This window comes from Thermobia domestica, chromosome 5 (assembly GCF_964235325.1).
Source record: "Thermobia domestica chromosome 5, izTheDome1.hap1.1, whole genome shotgun sequence".
NCBI lineage: Eukaryota > Metazoa > Arthropoda > Insecta > Zygentoma > Lepismatidae > Thermobia > Thermobia domestica.
In genome coordinates, this window is record NC_137458.1 from 283,770,029 (window position 1) to 283,793,182 (window position 23,154).

Sequence of the window (23,154 nt, forward strand, 5' to 3'; positions counted from 1 at the left end):
GAAGAGTTGTTCAGTTTGGTGGGGTTTCCTAATACTTTGGTATCGGACAATGGATCACCATTTAGGAGTAATGAATTTCAAGAATATTGTAAGAAGAGGAGCATTAAGTTAGTTTTTACTCCACCATACTCTCCAGAAAGTAACGGCAGTGCAGAGAGAGCGGTGCAGACTTTTAAAAAACTATTAAAGAAAAGATATTTAGAAAATGGTTGTAGAATCTCCAGCCAAAGCGTGTTCAACTGGTTAGCTGAGATTAATTATGCTCTTCTACATACTCCTACTAAAGTCATCAATTGTTCGCCTGCTTCCCTTTTGTATTCTTTTAAGCCTCGCACTTGGTACAATGTTTCTCCAGCAGTAATTGTCAATAATGCTAAAGAGCAAGACTGTATAGAGCGCAGAGAACTAGGCTTGAAAAAAGGAACACCTATATGGGTGAGAAATTACAGGGCTGTCTTACCAAAATTTATTAAGGCTTATTTTGTACGTTACAAGGGAAATAATGTTTTGGAAGTTCAAGTAGATGGTTCAATCAGAAGGGTTCACAGACATCAGATAAGGATTGCAGATGGGAAATCAAGTGCAGAAAATGAAGTAATAAAAGACTCAGGCAATAAGTGCGGGGTGGAATCAGTATGTAACGAGTACAAGAATAAAGTTCGTACAGGAGTAGATCGAAGGTTGGAGACAAAATATCAGAATGAAACAAAGATACAAGAGCCTATGTTTGTTCATGAAAGTCAAAAAATCAATGAAGATACAGAGCAACAAAAAGAGACAATTGGTCAAAGGTATGGTAGAAAATCACAAAGAATAAGAAGACCGCCTGATAGATGGGGATATGGACAATAGTCGTCTTTTTGAAGGGGAGGAGGATGTTGAGGGCAGAAAGTGTTATGGTTTATTGCACATGCACTCATCTAAAAAAGAAAAGAAAGAGTTGTAAAAAGAGCTGGAAATGGCGATGTGCTTTTCGAAAGAAAGTTTGTTACTAAGAAGAAATGTATTATGGCTTGTGAAGTAAACTATTAGCTTAAAACGGAAGCCTGTTGATTTAGGTTAGTTACCAAGTAGGTAAGGGAATGTTTTAACTAGTAAGTAAACATCCAACAATTAGCAATATTTTTCGCTTTGATCCACCAGGAAATAGGTGTGCCTCTGGAACAGATATTGTTTATGAAAATATGTATAAAGTACGCATACTAATTCACTCATTTGTACTCATTCAAGATATGGATTGGCTAGTAATAGCTGGAATATTTTTATCTGAATTGTTGTTTCGTGCATCCTTCGATGGTCACATTTACTGGCTTGCTTCTACTTGAAGGTAAGATTTAAAAAAATCAGTAAGACATTACAACTTCAGAGCTAAAGCAAGGATTGTCGAAATATTGTTTAATTTTTGATCATCATCATCATAGGTATTCTGCCTTTATTGGCAAGTCATTTGCCGCAGCTGAGAAGCTTCCGTGCTACACGGTTTTCCGCTAACTTCTTCGTCTTCGCGTTGCAGCAATCATGTCAAAAATCGACAAGTACACTGCATTTTCCGAGTGGTCACGGAAAACAGACTTGGAGAAAGGTTATTTAAACAGTTTAAAATAGAAGGAATCAGTTTAAACTGAGACATACAATTTATTATAACAAATAACTTCAAAGAATAACATATAAATATAACACTGAGAAAACCGATTCCTGGTGAAATTGCTCCGCAATCACGGTTTAATGTCGTTCGAAGTAATTTAACTTTCTTTAACCAATTCATTCAAAGTCCATTAATTTCGATTCAATTTAGAGGTTATTATGTTCAATATAATTCCAAATATTTTACCAAATCTAATGTTATTAATTACATACACTATAGATCTAATAGGAGTCGGGGCCATTCCCAAGTGGGTGACAATAATACTCACCTTAAAGTTGACCAAAAATATGAAAGAATAAAAAAAGAGATTTAAATTTAGATTTTGTGAATATTAATCACTCACTCACAATGCTCCCGTTTCCTTATACAAACCACTAATACACTTCGTTTAACTTCTCATATTCACGACACTATTTCGAAACAATTTCACTACCACAAGATTTTACATGTTGACTTCGTGTAATTACATGTTAACTTGGTGCATTACCTTTGCTTACTACATGGTTCGATAGGTCAATTTCTACCTCGAAACTTAATAGGTGGCAGCACATTAACTATTCGCAATGTTCACCAATGTTTCCATCTCTTAATCGAAATCACAATCACTGACTTTTTTTTTCATTATGCTTCAGCGTATGATCTTTCTGTTTTTATATCATCCATTAATTGTAGTCTCCTTCATCCCCTCCCTCTCTTTCCCGCCACCATACCCTCTAGGACGTCCCTCATGATACAATCTCTTCTTAGGCAATGTCCCAACCAGTTTCTCTTAATTTTCCTAATAATATCTGAAAGTGTTCTTTTCTCACCCACCATTTCTAACACTCTCTCATTCGTTTTCCGCTCGACCCAACTAATTATTTCCATTCTTCTCCACACCCACATTTCGAAGGCTTCCAGTCGATTTTCATCACCTTTACGTAATGTCCACGTTTCCGCCCCATACAGTACAACACTCCACACGAAGCATTTTATGAGTCTTTTTCTCAACTTTCCATTCAAGGTCCCAGAAAACAGACTTTTCTCCCTTCTAAAGGCTTCTTTCGCCATTCCTATCCTTGCTTTTATTTCACGTTCGCACTTCATGTTATTACTAAGAATAGTACCCAGATATCGAAAACTATTCACTTGTTCTATTTTCTCCCCTCCTACTTTTATATTTGACACAGACCCCTTCGTTTCAATCACCATGGCTTTTGTCTTTCTAACATTTATTTTCATCCCATATTCTTCAAAGTCCTTTCTCATTTTTTTCTAACATTTTATTGATTTTCTTTTCATATTCTGCAACAAGCGCCATATCGTCTGCAAATCTTATGCATCTAATCATTCTACCTCCTACCAAAATGCCATCATCGTCATGTAAATTCTTTTTCACTATCTTTTCTAGATAGACATTAAGTAGTGTTGGCGATAGGCAGCATCCTTTTCGAACTTCCCTTCCAATTGCACTCTCTTCCATCAGTTCTTCCCCTATCCTAACACTTACTTGTTGGTTCATGTATAAGTTTCTTATTAGTCTTCTATCTTTCCATTCCAGCCCTATCTTCATTAGAACTCCCAACAACAATTCCCAATTCACTCGGTCAAAAGCCTTTTCTAGATCAATAAATACAACATACACCTCTCTCCCTTTTTCTATAAATCTTTCACCGATCGCCCTTAATAATCCAATTGCATCTCTTCTGCCCTTGCCTCTTCTGAACCCGAACTGCTCCTCCTCAACTTCTTTATTTGTTCTTTCATATAACCTTCTGTTCAGTATTCGGAGAAGTATTTTAGCTGCATGAGATATGAGACTAATAGTTCTATAATCCTCACATCTCTTTGGGTTCGATTTCTTAGCCATCCGTATCATGATCGTTTTCAGAAAGTCTTTTGGCCATTCTTCTGTTTCATATATTTCATTGCATAGTAGGAACAATTCTTTCTTTCCCTTGTCTCCTATATTTTTAATGAATTCGATATTTTTGACAATAAATATTAATCTCGATCTTTGAAATAAACTTGTCAAAAGTTTCCAGTTATTTATACATTCCTTAGGGGTTTTTAAAACTATTATAACTTCTTCGGTCTACTTATGCAACTTTGGACGAAAAGAAAAGGCAAATTGATTTTCCTTATATGTATAAATATAACAATACTATTCGAACATATTTGCTTCTTCGTAAATACTAACAATATGCGCCGTGTTGTATGGAAACTTTATCAGTACTTTTGCACAAGTACCTAACTGCTAAATTTACTCTTCACAAATTGATAAATCATTTTCTAACGGAAAATTTACAGATTAGTCGTAGATTTTATCACATTTATCAATTGTAAGTAAAACATTTATAATTCAAAACCCAGTTTAAGTTGAAAGAAGAGGATCTGCTAACCGAAAATTAAAACTACTCAGGGAATAGCATAAACTTCTAATGTGTTTTCATGTTACTGTTGCAGTTGTTCTTCATAAACATGTGGTTTGGAAAGATTTCTCAACATTTTACATAGAAGGTCACATAGCTCAGTGGCAGAGGGCTTATCCTGATGTGTGGGGTTCCTAGTTACATCCGTAGCCAAGTACATTTGTGGTGGACAACATCGAGACCGTGGGTTTTCTCAGGATACTCCTGTTTCTTTCCACAGTGTAATTGCACAGTAAATTTTCCATCATCCATCACATGCCTTAATCATTCGTTTCCCTGATCCCAAAAGGCATAATGGTGGGACATTAAGCTGAAAGATTTTAGCTTTATATGGCATGTAATTAGACAGCTATATGAAAAAACGCCTTCACCTTGATTTTCTTGATTGTTCAATAAAAGTTACCTATATTTCTCTCGAATTGTGCCTTCGGAGTCAACGTATGAGGCGTGAGTAGATCAAACTACAGATTCTTCTACGATTGACATCACGGCTGCCTCTGGTTGAAACTAACCTCACCCGGTTTTTGGAATAATACTCTCCCAGTACAATTATACATGCTAGCATGGGACATTCAATATTTTTCTGAAACCCTGTGGAGGTAGCAGAAGAAGTGCGAACATCTTTCATGTAGTTACACAAAACAGCATAGCAATACAATACTTTTTAGTAGTTTCAAGAACACAAGGGTCGCTATGGTTGTCGCCACTGTTTCTTCGTCTTCATGCAAAGAACACTTCTCGCAGATTAGCATTTTGTTCATACCTTTTTCGTTGTGATTGAAGGACTAAGGTATTCGTGGGAGAGCTTCTCCAACAAACTTGCTCTGCTGATGTATGTATGGTAAAATACTTCGCGTACGTAAGTGTTTTAAGTGAAATTACTATTGAAATATTATAAACAAGTGCAAGACCCTGTATATTACAATTGCGAAACAGTCGCATAAGTCTTCGCAAATTTTGCGTTGATGCTAGAACACAAACTGCTAGAAAATAATGCCCTGATAATAATTGTCCATTTCACTTATGGCTTTCCTCTTTGTGTTTTCCTTTTATTGCTGATCGCGATGCCGGCCGATTAGCAGCCAGTCCGGCCCTGTCTAGAAATTTAAAATTCCCTCGCATTTCCACTTTATCTTGCTCACCTCGGCACCATGTATTGTAAGTAATAGAAAACTCCTCATAAAAGGGATCCCCTGGATCCTCCCCCTTGGCTACGTGCATATATATATATATATATATATATATATATATATATATATATATATATATATATATATATATATATATATATATATATGTGTGTGTGTGTGTGTGTGTGTGTTTGTGCGTCTACCCAGTTTTTTACAGCATGCTTCGGCACTGTTTTATTCTGTGCATTGTTTATTTTATTAATAGAATAGTCTCTTTTGGCTTTATTAACAACTTTTTTTGTGCAGGAATTTATATTTCTTTATACCAATCAAGAATTCCTATATTATTTGCTTGTTTGCTAAGTTTCAACAGCTCTTTTAGTTTCATACTAGATCTTTCTTCATTATTGTTGATGCCTCAGTAAATTGTAGATAAGTCAAGTTAAGGACAATGCTCTATTGCCAATATATTATTTTCTATTACTTGAAGAAAAAGAAATATAATAATATAGTTATTAATGTTGATTATTATTTTGTATAAAGAGCGCATTATGAGTTATTGAGGCTAAGAATAATATTGATTTTGAATGTGTATTTTCGATGCCAGGTTTGAACACTTTCTTTCTAATGACATGCAGTTATTTGTGGTACACAGTAGTGAGGCGCGATTGCGAGAGGATCTAACAATCGAAAGGTTTCTTATCGAGAGGTTCCGCTTATAGATTGTTTCAATTGCTTAGCGAAAGGTTTGTACAATTGAAAGGTTCCTCTCGATTGCTGCATTCGCTAAGGAAAATCGACTGCAATTGTCTGTATTAACGAGCAGGATCAGGTTTCACTTGAATATTCGTACTTCGATTTTATTGGCTGGCGCCAATTCCATACAATCTTAGGCCAATTTTGTTATCATATTTTGCACAAAAACAGGTTTTCGCGATTATCAACATTTCATTCATGGCACACCAAGAAAGATTATAGCAAGTGTTGTGGAACAGATGCCCTTGTTTTATGTATGGTAGTGGTTTGTATAATCAGATTGGAAAGAAGAGGAGAGGAAGATGAACTGTGCAGTAGGAATGGCCAGATCCGGATCTCGGATCTGGATCCGGATCTTGAATCTGGATCCCAAATTCTAATCTAGGATCTGGATCCGAAATCCGGATCTCAGATCTTGATTCTTATCCAAAGCCACATCCCACCCACATTGTGATAAACTTGAGTATCTAAAATTCGCCGAAAGTAATTTCACGAAGTCCTGTCAGTGAAGAACAAAACAGAAAATTAAGATGAATGTTGACAAGTCTAATTGTCTCCTTAATTCTACTCTAAAGATCAAATGCTTGCCTTACTAAAAAATCTGATTTGATCCGCGTGAGAATTCGAATGTCGAATCTAGGTCCACTTGGTTCCAGGACCGAGATATACACCTGGGATTTGGGATATCTGAAACCAGAATACATTTGAAACTGGAATACAAAACTCGAATATTTAAAATTGCTCAAGAGACCTATTTCATTGACAATTAAGAAAACATAAACAGTTAAGACAAGTATTGACTAGCTTTTACAAATATTTATCTTGCTCAGTCTGCTCAAAATATCAAATGTATACTTTAATTTTGAGTTGAGTTGAGTTGATTTTGAGTTTTACGTCCCGTTCAGCAGCGGGGCTATATGAGACGTGGACCTACTGATTAACGTGGAATCCGAACCACATGAGCTCCCGCCGGGAATCGAACCCGGGTCTCCCTACTTTAATTTTGATTTAATAATTATTTAGTAAATCACAATATGAGCGCCGAGAATAAAGTAGCCCCCTAACAATTTTGATGCCCCTTATTTAGATTTGAAATTTCGGATTCGTACATAGAATCAGGCTGAAAGATAAATATTTGAGATCTGGAAACCGAAACATGTGCTAGTACCAAGATCGTATCCGTTGTAATGCGAGCGGAAGGCACTTGCACTAATTCCGCGTGCACATTGGGGAACACGAGAACTTAAAAAGAAAGGGAAAAAAGATAAATATTCCTTTTCAGGGTGTATGTCGCGCATTAACATGACTTTTCATGAGTGTTGTGTTCAAATGCGAAAACCGTAATGACAACTTGTTAGAAATAAAGGCCTTTTCATTTTTAACAATAAAGTTAGGTACTTTCACATTGGGAAAAAATTAGCAAGGCACATTCAACCTATAAGGGTGCTGATTCTTATGAACGGGAAGATTTCTACATGTGGGTATCGGATTGCAACAAATCACCTTTTTGAAAGAGATGGTTTATCAGGAGGTCGGCCAAGATTCTTTTGGACTTAGTCTGGAGATTGCTTCTGATTTCAATTATTCCCATATAACAACACTAACCATATATAAAGTTGATTCGAAATGATTTAAAATATCACTAATTGACCTTAAGGGGATAATCGCGACTTAAATATTCGTAAATCAGAAGAGATGTGAAAGTTAAGCGTTAAAATAAATCCGATAATTCCAGAATGAAAAGATTTATATGCAACCTAAAGATAGCAGTAAAACTCCTTACGTAACATTTTCAAAGCTAAGAGTAACATGATTAATCTTCTACGATATAATAATAAGTATTACTATTACTATTATTATTCTGTTCTGATAGTTCAAGTATTGAAACATCCGAGTATCCAAATATATGAATATAATAAAACGAGTGTCATCGTCGATCAATCGCCATCAAAAATCCTAAAGTAGAAAAGTGTATGATGCGGATTCGAACCACGAACCTTTAGATTACTGATCCAGTGCCTTGAGCACTCAACCACGATTACTACGCCTTAAATAAATCGTCTTTAGTCTTGTTACGTTAGGTTTCTTTGCCTCCGCTTGCAAAATTGTATGTTATGTTTCTTCGTTTTAGAACGTCTTTCGTATTTCTTTTATGATGATATGAGTGGATAATCTCCGGCAAATTTTATATTGATAACTTGATTTGTTAATCTGTAGTATCTTCTACACACGAAACTACAGATATAACAAATTTAATTCTCATACTTTGCACTTGCTTTCAAAGCCGTCACCATTAACTGGTGAATCAATTTTTCCGTCACGATTAATGAATTTTGTGACAAAACACGTCAAGAAATGAGTTAAATGAAGGATGGAGGAGTTGATATCAAAGTTGAGTACTGTAAGCTAATGAAAAGGATGTAATAACGACTCGTATTTGAAAATAATGTCAGCTACTTTTAATTCACTAACTGGTAGGTTCAAGCTTGAAGATCTGAAATGCACAAACTCAGTGTAGCTAAAAGGAAAAAGGCAACAAGAATGGACAAGGTTCGAACGTAGGACAACCAGCAGAAAACCCGTTCACTAACGCCTCATCTATCAAGCCAACACGTATTATAAGTTATAAATTTGCATGCAAATAATACCATTATTCGTTTGTGCAATCAATGTTTTGCTCTTCTTCTCTTGAAAAATGTAACATGTATACGACGATTCGTTTCGTTTTCCATTAGAGCTGTGAAAGACATGATTTGTGTTTGAGAATAGGATTTTACTTTTAAAAAAGGCCATGCATTGATATCGAAAAAGTAGTTAACGAATTCTCTCCGAGAAAGATCGCATGTACACTTATTTTTCAAATGGTAATTTATAATTATACTTACGTTGGTTGAAATTTCTCCATAGTTATGGGGGCAAGACACTGAAACCACCCCTTCCAAGGGGTGAAGATGACACGTAAAAGACGTCAAATACGAACGATATTAGTGTCGAATTCATGTGCAAAGATGAGTAGTGACATTGTGGATTCTGCGTAAGTCCAATTTAAGCCTTGGTTCGCATGGAGTTGACAATGGGAGAGTGACAGGCAATAAGAATCGAAAATATTCTATATTTCTGTCGAACGGATAGTTTTCGTGATCTCTTACATAAAAGGTGATATTTTAAATGTGGATATGTTCAAGATTGACCCTATTGGCATGAGGTCATAGGGGTAACCAGTGAAGAATTCAGAACAGTTTCTTTTTAGTACGTTTCAATACACTGCGGGTGAAAAGTGATAATGAAAAGATACCGATATAACACTCGGAAAAATCGGAGATATAACTTCTGGAGAAGCATTACTAACTGCTCACTTTCTAAAATTTTCACAGCTTAGCAGGGGCGTAGACAAGGCTTTTTGAGAACATGTTTTACTTAAAATGTCTATCATCATCTCTAAAATTAGATATAATTTACAGAAAAGTAGTGATTTCGCGGGGTAGGAGCTCTGGATTGTCAAGGCCTGCATTCTGTGTACGTTCCTGCTGCTCTGAATTGTCATAAGCTCATCTTCAAATGTAAGACGTAAAATATAATTAAGAAACGTATAACATAGAATACAACATATATAGAAAATATGTTATTATAAATAAGAAATACAGTAGAAAATAATTACAAAATAATTATAAAACATAATGTTGAAAGACACGCTTTTTTTAAACAATCATACTTGAATGTAAAATATACTTTTAAAACAATTTTCCATTTATACAAGGCTACAAACAAGTGAGGAGTGCCATCTGGTAGCCACTATTCATCTCTTCGAACCAGAAAACTATGAATTTGACATTAAAATTTTTTGTATTCTATTACTGTTTTTCCTTATAACCCTTTCCCCTCCCTGGAATGGTTTCAGTGTCTTAGCCCTTACAGTAGATTTTTGAGATGGTAATTTATTTGCATAGTAAATTCATTTGAAATTCCTCCAAGAGTCAATGTTGCAATGTACGTTTTTTTTTTCTGAGTCAAACTTTCTAAATATATATGCATACATTCCAGTAAGAACTGAATTTGGTATTAACGCCTGCCTGTCGTCGTTGTGCAAACATTCATGATGATATGCCGTAGGGAAATGAGTTACATTAAGATCGTAAGATTTAATGTCAAGTTTGAAACATTGCAAGTTAAAGAAACCCATGTAATAACAAATATCATATATGAAAATAATTTCGAATTAAACTAGCTGTGACTACATTACTTCAAATTTGAATTTGCGGAATGCACAGTGTGAGCGTAGCTCAAAGAAAATAAGCAATAAGAATGGTCTTGATTTGAAGCTCGGACCATACAAGTAGGAGTAACTTCCATTAACCATTCACCTAACGGACGATGACGCACAGGATTTGGCACTACTTTATCAGATGGTTCTATCAAATATAACCTAACTAAAACAATAGTAACACATTTTACTGTCCTACAAAGTGTTCTGAACAAAGAGAAGTTCATTATGCACATTGTAACTAAGTTACAAGAGGTTTATATCCTATCAGAGCGGCGCATCCACCAAGTCAACTTTTGGAATATTCCATTAAGTTAGCATTCAACGTAGCTAAGGGAAACGTATGCTTATGAGTACAGAGTTCTCCGTAGCAGAGTGAATAAAGTCATGGTTCGATAACTACAAGGTTCGCTGTTCGAAACCCGTCTTGGAAACTTCAGATTTTTTAAATTCTTAATTCCTCAGTTCTCAAGATCTTTCTCTCCATTCGTAATCATCTGATGCTTTCAGAAGTGTTCTCCACCTTACTTCGACCACTGCCTAATGTGATCCCCGCAGTTCGAAACCTTCCCTTCTTCTGTATCACAAAATCACAATTTTCGTCATAATACGAATGCTGTCCGATCATTTTTCCCCAGCTCTAAATCTGTGTATATAAATCATTTCTCTCTGTCTTCAAATTTCAATTTCTATCTCTGTCTGTCTCTCTCAATGTCACCCAGGAACTCATATGGCTTGAAATCAAAACTTCGACTCTTGAAACCAAATGTAAGCACTCTAGCAATGTGCTATCGTAACTCTATAGGATTTTTGCTAAAAGTAATGTCATTCTAGATTTTATTCAGGGTTGGGAGGAGAGTCTTCGCCGATAAAAAATTTTCACTTGTTCTTAGTGTATTACTATAAGTTTGTTCAAACAATATGTATTTATGAAGCTCAAGAGAGGGGAACTTACACCCTCCTGTCCTGCACAAATGACGCTCTTGAAACATTTGCTTCCAATTACTGAAAAGAAATGAAATAAATCATTGAATAACATTCATTTCTGTCAGTAGATATTCTCGAGCTCTGTGTGTGCATTACAGACTTTAGGAAGCACAAAACTTGCTGCCGTTATTGGCAATTTCCATAGATTTCTTAGGGAGCATCTTACTAGCTTACATTCTTTAAAGAAGGGAAAGAATGAAACTAAAAGTATTAATGAAGCTATATGAAGATTGTGTGACTTTTTAAAAATAGGCTCTTAAAAGATATTTCAGAACAAACGAATGAAAAAGACAGTTTTAAAGCTATAACATTGTAAACTTGATTCCTGTTTTTTTTCTCTGAATGGAAAGAGTGTATTAGCTGCTTTAGAGAGGAGAGGTGGAGGAGGGAGGGAGTTGGATTGAAGAGAAAAATAACTAATCGATAGAGACATGTATTTCTGGATTGCATAAGAAAACGGGGCAAGAGTTTGTTATTAATTTGAACTTAAAATTTTTGTAACAATTTCTAAGCCGCGGATTGTACAGGTAAATTTTCGCCATGGGACACTGCTCTGATCGCGGATTACAAGTCTGGGTATTGGATGGCACGTTGTTTCTTCTTGTTACTTCCTGCTCTATTCGTCATACAGAAATAGAAATCATAATAATGATTCCGGATTTCTCTCCATATCATCGTAACAGCAAAAGGCATACTTCGTTTGGATCCTTTAAGCCAGGCAGTCAGAATCGCATAACACATCAAACAACACACATGAGGGCCCCAGCTTTTATCTTGATCACCGATCGCGCAGCCAAAATAAAAAATAATATGCTTTCCTAACTTCATCATCTATCGATCTAATCTGCGACGTAACCATAAATACGCCACAAATATAACAAAATCTGTCCGGTGAGCTTTTACATCCTCTGTCGGAAGAACTTGATATTTTGCACAGAAATGGGAAACTTAGAGCAACAGCAGAACCACTTATTCCATAAAATCACAAAAAGATACTGAAAACACAGCCAAGCATTTCTAAAAATACGGCAATCTAAAACTGAAGTTATTGACGTAAAAAATTCCAAGTCAATTCTCCCAACAAAATACGTACACACTTGAGAGATTACTTACTGCAATGCATAAGAGCAAGACTGAGCACGCAATAATGGCGCAGTCGGCGCTTTTTTCGCCCGCGTCATCGTGCCGCTCTTTGTTGCCATAAAAACCGTATTTTTTGAACTTGTTTCAGTGGTCTAAAAACAAGCAAACAAAAAAGAGGGAGGAACACAAGTGTCAAGCATTTCAATCATCCCTGTCCTCCCGGTATTCATTGTTATATATATATATATATACAGGGTGGGCCATTTTAATTAATAAACGGAAATATCTGAAAAATGATAAAACATAGAAGAAATTTTTGAAGTACACGTTATATATTGCTAAGGGGGAAAACCAATTTAGTCAAAAGTACCCCTCCCCGCCCCCCTAAATGGGGGAAACGGGGGGTACTTTGAAATGTCAAATGGGAACATGGGTCGAGTAATACCTCGTTCGAAAGGTCTTGGAAAACTAAGTAACGCTGTACCAAAAGATGTTTCATATTGTGCACCAGTTTCAAAATGGCCGCCATGATATGGTTCGGAAACTCCAGTACCCGTAGTATGAAAACCATGGAAGGTAAATGAATGGAACAAAATTGAAATACCTAAATATCATAGGGCATATCGAATGATGTAATCCCTGTGATCCCAGTGGCCTCCCTGAAGGGGTCTTGTGGGCTAACTTCAAAATTTCAATGTCCGACCGGACAACGGTTCGGGCGTACGCTTGACCTACCCAATGCTGTTTGGAAGGCAGACTTCATGCATAGAGAATTGGTGCACTAAGTTAACGCGGATGGCCACAGTTACATTTTGATTAACTATTAGCATTCATGTCATATTGTCAGCTTCAGGGACGAAACGGTGTGTACGTATATCCCCGAAATGCTTTCTGAATAACCAGCACGCATTGCATAAAAGTTTCTCTTTTTTAGTCACTACAGCGTCATCCTTACAAACAAATGTTTCAACCACAGCATACCTATTTGTAAGGTTAGCATTAATTTACGAATTAAAGTAGAGTTCTCGTTTGAACTTTCACTTTACTTTCCACCTTACTCACATACAGAGCGCAGGGAGAGATTATTTTGCAGGGCTTGGATTTCTCTCTATACATTATGGCAATTTTACTCTAATATTTTTATCTCTGTTGTATTATTCTCGAGCCTTGAAACGCCTCCGTGGTTTTCCTATTTAATTTTCGTTATTTTCATTTATGTCTAACCGTATTAATACTATGGGCACTAGACGTTTTCTTAGACACAGTCACCATGTCTTTGCGATCATTTTGAAAACGATGTCTCATGTCGAAAATTTTCTTACAGAAGCTGTTTCATATTAATTTGTCTATGTAACGTGATGTTACTCGCTTCAAGCTGCTATTTGAAATTTTCAAGTTGGCACCGGATACCTTTCAGTTGGCCCTTGGAGTCACCCCGACAACACCTCTCGATGTGCCTTACGTCAGTTAGCTACTCCAGTTTTTCTTTTGTTGATTTATCTCCAATCGCTTTCATACTACGGGTACTAAACCTTTTCTCTGACACGGATACTATGTTTCGGTGGCCATTTGAAAACACTGCCATTTCGCATCAATCGTTTTCTCCTGCAATATGTTAGATTTTGCAAGATTTATCGAACGAGGTACCCCCCAAGACACCTTTAGGGAGGCCACTGGGATCACAGGGACCACACCGTTCGATATGCCCTATGATATTTACGTATTTCAATTTTGTTCCATTCATTTACCATCAATGGTTTTCATACTACGGGTACTGGAGTTTCCGAACTATATTATGGCGGCCATTTTGAAACCGGTGCACAATATGGAATATCTTTTGGTACAGCGTTACTCAGTTTTCCAAGACCTTTCGAACAAGGTATTACTCGACCCGTTCCCATTTGACATTTGAAAGTTACCCCCAGTTACCCCCATTTATGGGGGCGTGGAGGGGTTCTTTTGGCGGAATTGGTTTTCCCCCTTAGGAATATATAACGTGTACTTGAAACATTTCTTCTATGTTTTATCATTTTTCAGATATTTCCGTGGATTAATTAAAATGTCCCACCCTGTATATATACACCAACAACAAGGAGGGTCCTATCTGTCGCCAACTGAGTGAAATCTAATTTATTTCTTACTCAAATAGCATTGTCAGACCCGTTACTTCGATGACAACTGAAGCCGTCCCTGCAAAATGGTAAAAATGACTCAATGCATAACGCCGAAATACGAAATAATGTAGTAAAATGGCTATCAATTTCGAATTCAGCATCCCGAAATTAGTCAGAATGAGATGTTTTCCTTTCTGTAACTAAACTGACGTCGGCCAGTATAATCATTCAATTCTTTGTAAATGTTCTAAACAAAGCGAACATCATAACGATACCTGCTCCGTAATATGTTACGGAAAGGACTAAAATTCAATGTAGTTGAAGAATTACGTGCAAAATTTTAGAAGCTCAAATTGCCGTAATTTGTGAATTGAAAGAGCCTAAAATGAAGTCCAATAAAAAATCTTGAGTATTGTAACTAATTTTACTTTGTAATTGAGTATTTGAAGATCGGAATCAATTATATATTGTATAGTATATATATTGTACTAACACTATTTGTGCCCTATTCTGTGTAATTTTAAATCAACGTATCACATTTGACAAGAATATTTCTTTCTTTATTTCATATACGACTTTCTTAGCACACTTAGTTACCAAGTCAACGTATTTGTCTTTAATATCAAGAGATTCTTCATATCCATACCAAAATCAACATTTTTTATCTATATATTTTTGACTCCTTTTTGCTGTTCGTTTCCTGCTATGTATAACAAATATAAACTAATATGAACTTCTCAGATACATAAAAAGCATCGAATTTTGCGTGATTTGGATTTGTGATGCCTCAGAATAATATGAAAGGGAGTCATTATAAATTTCCGTTTGTACATTATCAGTTAAATAGTATTACAGTATTAAAGAATTAGAAAGTTAAGAAAATTTATATATATTTACAGATATTCTAATAATCATATTGAGTTCTACGTAGACAATAAACAAATATTTAGGTTTCTTTTTATTTGACAACGTCAAATACGTATATCTAGAGTAATTGAATGCTAAACCCAAAATTTTTACATTGAAGGTTTAGAATATTCCAATACAACGTATTCTACTGCAAAGGAAGTAGGTTAACTGCATTCACTCAAGATAACTACTCATAAAATTTCATTAATGTATCGAATGAAAACTAGATTTGGCACACAAAGATTTATTTACTGTTACAGTATGTGCATTTAGAGTATCAAAATGACCAAAATATGCATTATTAATTATTGTTTGACTGGAGTATCATATTCCACTGCAGAACCATACTGTACCGGGGCACCATATGGATCCGGAGTATTGTACTGCAATGGATCATCGTGTTGCATCGGATGATCGCTTTGTGCTGCAACTATTTTTCGACTTTGCAATCTAAGTTGCATTTGATAACTAAGCGTAACACAAAGTAAATATGAACATGTAACTGCAAAATAAAGAAAAAGATCTAAAATTAAAAGCATGAAATAAAAAAGCGAAACAAGATAATTAATTTCGATAGTCTACTCTGGAGCAACATTCGAAGCAAAAATATGAATAACTAGCGTGACCGTAAATTTATAACTTCTTACAATAAGTTAAGAAACACGTGGCTTAAATCTGACCTGATGTTAAGTTCTAAGAGTAAGTTCCTAAACGGAGAATAAATATTAAATATTATTATTATTATTATTATTAATACTACTACTACTACTACTACTACTACTACTACTACTACTACTACTACTACTAATAATAATAATAATAATAATAATAATAATAATAAATTTAATACCAGGCAAATATCTGTAACAAAATGTTATTTCATTGTTTGTGGAAATAACAAGATCTACAGTGCCAATCCATCATAAATATAGTTTTTCCAATGACTTTAGTATTTTCGACACAGGTTCTCCATTCCACAATTTCGATTGCTATCATCAATATTGACTACCTTCTGCATGCTTGTGTATGTACTGAAACCAAAAAGAGACATTATATATATTTATATATGTTCATTTTGTATATATGTATATAAAATGTTAATGGAATTGGGACATCCCCCCAATAAAGAGACATTTGGAGAGAGAAGAAATCTTGCAAGAGGGTATCAGTGAAAACACTGATTTGAATGGTGATGTGGCCATCATGTTAGCTATACTGTTTCGCCATATTGGATATTACATAGTATACTTTGAAATAGAAAATACATATATTACACATCAACTTAAGTTAAAATTTTCTCAAAAAGTAGAATCTGAATGTGATTCAAAAATAGAATTTGACCTACTGATACTCATTTACGGGATATTATCTATGATGTTTTACTTAAAATAAGGACAGTTATTTGGTAACAAATGTTCACTGTTTTTCTGTATGCAACTGTACACTGGAAATTACAAACATCCTGAACAAGAAAACATGGAATTTAATTGTAGAATGCGTTAAAGCAAATTACTGAATTTTTGGAACCGGTTTTCAGGGACTAGACCAACGATCGTAGAAATTAGAAAAAGCATGTTGCTAAATATCTCAAAGAGGTTCTCGTGTTTCATCTACAATGAAGTTGATCATTCCGCAGTTAATCATACAATATGCGCAGTTAGATCAGATGCACATTAAGTTTAACATATTCCGGCATAGTTGAAAATATTCCGCGTACATTATACAGGGAGATGTACGGAAATTGGATCACGCTTCGTCCTCCAATCAATCTTTTGGGGTAAGGTTTCATATAAGTAATGCCCTTCCCATGATACAGTGGCACTCCGAACTGTTAGGCCGTAACACAAAAATATATAAGGATATTTGCATAGCATGGACAATCTAGTCATGGAATATTGACAACTATTTCCAACCTTTCGAATTGTCATCAACGGAAGAGAGAGAAAACAAGGGTGTACTTCCATATTTCTGACGAAACAGTTTCTCTGTTTATTGGGAATTTTAACTATCAAACAAGGCTTTCCTTAACAAACATTTCTTCCTTTAAGAATACAACAACCTTTAGAATCCAATTACGGGATTCTGTATATTATTCTAAAAATTTGTTACTAGGGTAGCAGCTGAGTCAAATTTAAGGCAGTGATCTGTCCGTTACTAAATGAGGTATATTTAGAATTTAGTCTGTATCCTCTCTATCTGTTTTCTGTTGGTAACATGATTCGGGTTCCATATTTGGCCGGCATATTCTAATTTCGACTACACGAAAGATGCGTACAAAGTCTTGAACACATGCATCATATTTAAGTCTCTACCTATTTTTAATATCAAACATAAGTTTCTGTACGTTTCATTAGTTATATTTCTTACATGAGTTTTAAATTACAAGTAGCTATCATAGGTAACACCCAGATGTTTCTCTGATTCTGTTTTCCTAAGTGGAGTTCCTCCTATCGAGTATGGAAATGTATAGAAATTTCTTAGTTTTGTAAATGTTATATGCATACATTTGTTTATATTTAACCTAGGACCATATTCTTGGCCCCATTCATTTATATTATTTAGATCTTCCTGTAACCTTTCACAATCTTGTTCAGATGATATTGGCAAATATATCTTTAAGTCGTAAACAAACAATAGTTTATCGCGTTTCTTAACACAGACTGGCAAATCATTAATAAATAATAGGAACGATATGAACGATTCTTGGATTACACCAGAGTTTATCAGTTTCGCCAATGAGAGAAAATCTTTCTAAAGCACTGCCTGCTTTCGATTGTTCCAATATGAGGCTATTAGCTGTAATGATGAATTCTGAAAGTTGAAGAAGCGAAGTTTATTTAATAGTATATCATGATACACTGAAACGTATCTGTATTAAATCTATTTTAACGCCTTTATTAAGTGTAGATGCTACAAGATCAGTTAATATGATCAAGTTCGTTGTAATTGATCTGCTCATTAGAAATCCGTGCTGATATGTTGGAATATTTTCTTATACTTTAGGAAATGAGGAAAATATATATATATTGATCTACAATAATTTATAAATATTTTCAATTCTGATTTTGGAATTTAGAATATAGTTGCTACTCTCCACCTATCTGGGAATGTAGATTGACTAATTGATGATGACATGGAGTTCTTTTTAGAATTTCACCACAACTTATGATTAATTAAGGCGGGATAAGATCAGTACCATGGAGCTTTCTTTGTTTCAACTTCTTAATGGTCTTCAACCTCTTCGATACTCAGAGTAGAAAGAACAAACGTGTCGAAAAACTCATACTTTAAATCTAAATGTTCTTCAATATTATATTTAAATATTTAGCCCGAATTTGTTTGTACGTTGGTTGAATATGAGATACGAAAAGATTAGCGATTTCATCATTACCGTAAACCACTCTCCCATTGTGTTTAATTGACTGATTAGAAAGATGTTTTGTTTTATTTGGACAATATCATAGAAACCACGAAATATAACTGATAAGTGGCGTATGACTGTGGACAGAAGTTAAAGGGAAAGGGAAATTTTTATTAACAATCTTAGTCCAGAAATTTCCAATCTATATATAAGAGAGTACTTTATTTAGAACCGTGCTAACGAAGAACAGTTTACGCAGGTTTGGTATATCACATAAGATGAGAAATTTCATTGTTCAGGGGAAACGGGTCTTGAACTTTCACCAGGTGAAGCTTTTCACAGCCGTCTTGTTGGCCCCATTCCCCAGGCAAAATTAGACCTATCTTAGTTAAAATTACCAACTATCAGACAAGGGCTAAAGTCATTGCAAGTAGAAACAAACTGAAAAGAACGAAAATAGCAATTCATGAAGACTTGTGTTCGCAACCGCTAGCAGCTCTATAAAGCAGCATCACCTCGGTTTGGCTTTGATAACTCTTGGACTTACAATGGACAAATTGCAACGGAAGACGGGAATATTGAGCATTATATTAGTAGCTTTGCTGAAACGAACACCACATAATTATAACCCAATAGCACGTCCTGTGAAACACTATGTACAATTTTTGCTATATAATTCTATTGAATTATTCCTTGTTTGTTGCTAGTCTTGTGAATTATTTTCATACTTTAGTGCATTTAACATTTATTAATCTTTTTTTCAATTTCATTTTCTTTAGAATAATAACTATTTCAATTTCCATATTTTCTCCACCTCCTGACATTGAACTGTTAGCGATCTCTGAATTCCATATATCTTTCTTCTGAAGGGCACACAGCATGTGGATTATGTCATGTATATAGTAGGTGTAATCGTACTGTTTATGTATTCAGTATAGTATAAAAAACTTTATGTTTGTGTGTGTGTGTTCATACTGTTATTTTACTATTATCTCAGTGCTCCATATTGCTTTTTTGTACTTGATGAATATTATTGTAAGTATAACTATCGATTACCTTGTATATATGCTTAAAGAAAGAATTCCGTTAAACATGATATCAAGTAAATTGCATTATATAGAACGTTATTGTTTTCTGAGCATATGACAATGAATGCCACGTTTGCAGACTTAAATATGACAACCTTGATTTACAGCTCTTTCCGTGAGAATAACACTTCCACAATTATAGAACGTGAAAATGACCCTCATCCCTCACCTTTGGAAACCACCCTCCGTAGGTACAAACCAGAGCTTGATGAACGCAACTCTAACTCTATTCGTTCCTAAGTGAAAATCCTTGTTTCACATTCCGTGGGAATTGAAAACATTTGTCGTCTTATAAACATGAGCATATCGTACTTCTTTCTGTCTTGGCTACCAGATTCTCTCTCAAGCAACCACGTTAAGTTATCGGGTTTACATTTCTTTAAAATAAATAGAAAAGGCAAACGCGGCGAGAGTGTTGCAATATACTTAAGTACTTAAGAGCAATTTCCTGGTCAAACTTCTCTCTCAGTCAGCTAGTACATATAACAGTAGTTTAAAATATATTAAAATCGAAGTCACTCGAAGTCATTGCTTTTAATTTCTGTGTGTCGTCCCTGGCTTATATCCTTCACAAACTTCGTTGACGAATTATGAACATTACATAACGGGAGTGAAACCAATTGGGTTTCTCTAAGTAAGAAAAAAGAAATCTAGCAATATAGGGATACGATCTCGGGTCTTAACCTTACTGTCTGTCAGTTCGTTCTAACTTATCATATACCTAGCTCTATCTAGAAGAAATTTCGCAATATATGTCTTACGAACTTAGTGTTCTGCATTATAAAACTAAATTCCAGTGCTTTGTAAAGTTTTTGAATATATTGTAAGTCATCAAATTCGGGAACACTTAACAAGAAATATGTTGGATACATTTCAGTCTGGTTTTCGAACTAATCACAGCAGTGAACGTAACTAGTGATACAAAATCGGCTATTGATGATAGAAAAGTGATTGTTCTTGCTATACTTGATTATACTTGTAGTAAGGCATTTGAAACACTAGGGTTAGACATATTGCTCGAGAAATTATCATTATCGTTTATTTTACTGAATTAGTACTTAAATATTTGACTGTTACCATTACGAGCGTAAACAAAGATTCCAATTAGAATCACGAATAAAATATGACATTGTATTTATACTGCAATCCGGAATGTAACTACAGTCCCACTCTCATTGTCCTTTACATTAATGATCTCTGTAAAGTTCTGAAATATTGTAAATACTACATCTACGAAAAGATTTACAGTTGTAGGCATGATTCCCCCAACAATTGCTTATGCCGGTTAGGCTAAAGGAGACGGTGAAGATGAGAAATGAATGAAATGGTGGAATGAAAGAAGTGGGAGGAAACGGGAGAACCCTGAGAAAACCCACGAGCACGATGTTTGTCCACCACAAAGTCCACACGGCGCTAGATGGGATCGAACCAGGGACCCCAAGCACTGGAGGTGAACGCTCTACCACTGAGTCACCCTCATAGTATTATTCCATTCTCACAACAGTTCAGAAATCATATTTAATCTAAACCTCTCCTATTTAGATCAAATAAATGAAGATTGTTAATGAGCATTTAGTGCCTTGCATTCATTAACAATCTTCCGATATCTTGTAATTAAACACAAAGATACTGAAAGCGTCTTAGGAGTGCTGTTCCCTCGTATCGCACATTCGTATAGCATAATTAGTCGCGCCGGTGGCAGGTGTCACCTACTTATTAAAATGTATTTAGAATGCGTGAGAACACTTTTAAATGACGAGTGTGTCACTGGGTTGATAAAATGTTCACTACAAGTTATATTTCTTCTGTACACAGAGTTGTAGCGAATATAACGGACTTTGTATTATGATCGCTAGACTGATTCCATGTACGTTACACAGATATCTTTGATATGCTCTTCTTACATCCATCCCTTACATTTCAAGCACCACTTGCTTGTAGTTTTTGTCTTCCTCTCTTATAGGCAACGTCCTCTAGAGCCTCGGTTCTCAAGATCGGCCATTTCCTCTTCCTCAAAACCTGTAACATTCTATTAAATTCCCATATTTTAACTGTAACTTGGGGAATAGAACATCGGTGATGCATGTAGGTTTAATCATTTCCTAGGCAATATTCCTCAAAAATTCCTTCGTTTCACTTGAGGTCAACTGGTAGTAAATTTAAGATGTGTTAATTGCACATACATTTAAAAGATGAAAAATATCATCGTGAGCAATTCCTCGTAGTCCTAGCAACATGATTCTTTTGACGTAACTGATTCTCTAGAACGACATAATTTTTGTGTGATTATAAAATATGATAATTTTAACTTTACGGTCATCTCCAGTATTTCCATCAATAGCATCATCATGGTTCATTTCTTGTATAGTGAGTACAGATTTATTTTTGTTTGGACGATATGACACAAGAGTGTATTTGTTCTTGAAGGTAAATACTGAGAAGTATCTGTCTCTGTTCTTATTTGGGATGATTTGGTTTAGAATCTCCCCTCTTGTTTTTCTCATTTTTCCCACGTATGTGAGTTTCTTCAAAAAAAATTGTCTGAGACAACTCACTCTGCTGAACAAGTTGTCACCTGTTACATTCCTACTTATTACAAAAATAAGTTCCACTAATGTTAACACAGCATCCCTGCTAACAGCATTATTAACACGAAAATTTCTTTCATGATGTTGTCCTACGTATGGTTTAAAACTAATTGTGTAGCTGGTCTTAGAGTCAGCACGAGTTGAGAAAGGCGTAATGAATATGTCTTTACTATTAAAGATATTAGCAATAATGTATTAAAAAGATCGAGAGTCACTCTGAAATTTATTCAGTAGTAAATAATATTTCAAATAATACAAAAGGCGCGTATTTACCATGCGTTCAAAATGTTTACAGATGCAGCTTGTAAGAGTAATTAGCTTATAGCTCATGAGACTAGTTGCGGGTTTCCATGGTTTCAAGATGGGAAGAACCAGAGCCTTACTCTAACAGGGTAGGAAAAAATTCCTGTAACCACATGTGATAATACAATTGCGATAATCGAAGCTATGTATCGCGAGGGAGGTTGCGCAACATTTCATAGATGCAATGAAGTCCCTGGGCAGTATTGGACGATTTACAAATAGCAGAATCAAACTCAAAAAGCGTGGAAGTGGCATTATAGTGCGCACTGTTGGTGATGCAGAAGCTTAACTGATTCCCTCATGCCTTGCTCGAATAAAAACAAATGCTAGAGTGTAGTGTATAGATTCAGATATATATCCAAAAGGGAAATATAAAGTGTTAGCTACCTCTGAATGGTACACAACATTATCAGATAAAGCATGTACAGCAACAGGAAATTTATTACTAGTGAGAGAGCGAACCCGACAACGCACTTTAGAGATAGATGTTCGGAAACTGAAGGACGACACATATTTTC

General features: G+C 35.2%; 1 protein-coding gene across 1 annotated transcript in view; it reads right to left on the minus strand.

Annotated features, from left to right (window-relative positions):
- Positions 1-15,464: 15,464 nt before the first annotated feature.
- Positions 15,465-23,154, minus strand: part of LOC145684886 (uncharacterized) — an 80,465-nt gene continuing 72,775 nt past the window's right edge. The window contains exon 5 of the mRNA XM_081757239.1: positions 15,465-15,798. Within this exon, the coding sequence (XP_081613365.1) occupies positions 15,727-15,798 (72 nt within the window). The 3' untranslated portion in view covers positions 15,465-15,726. The remainder of the gene's footprint in view (positions 15,799-23,154) is intronic.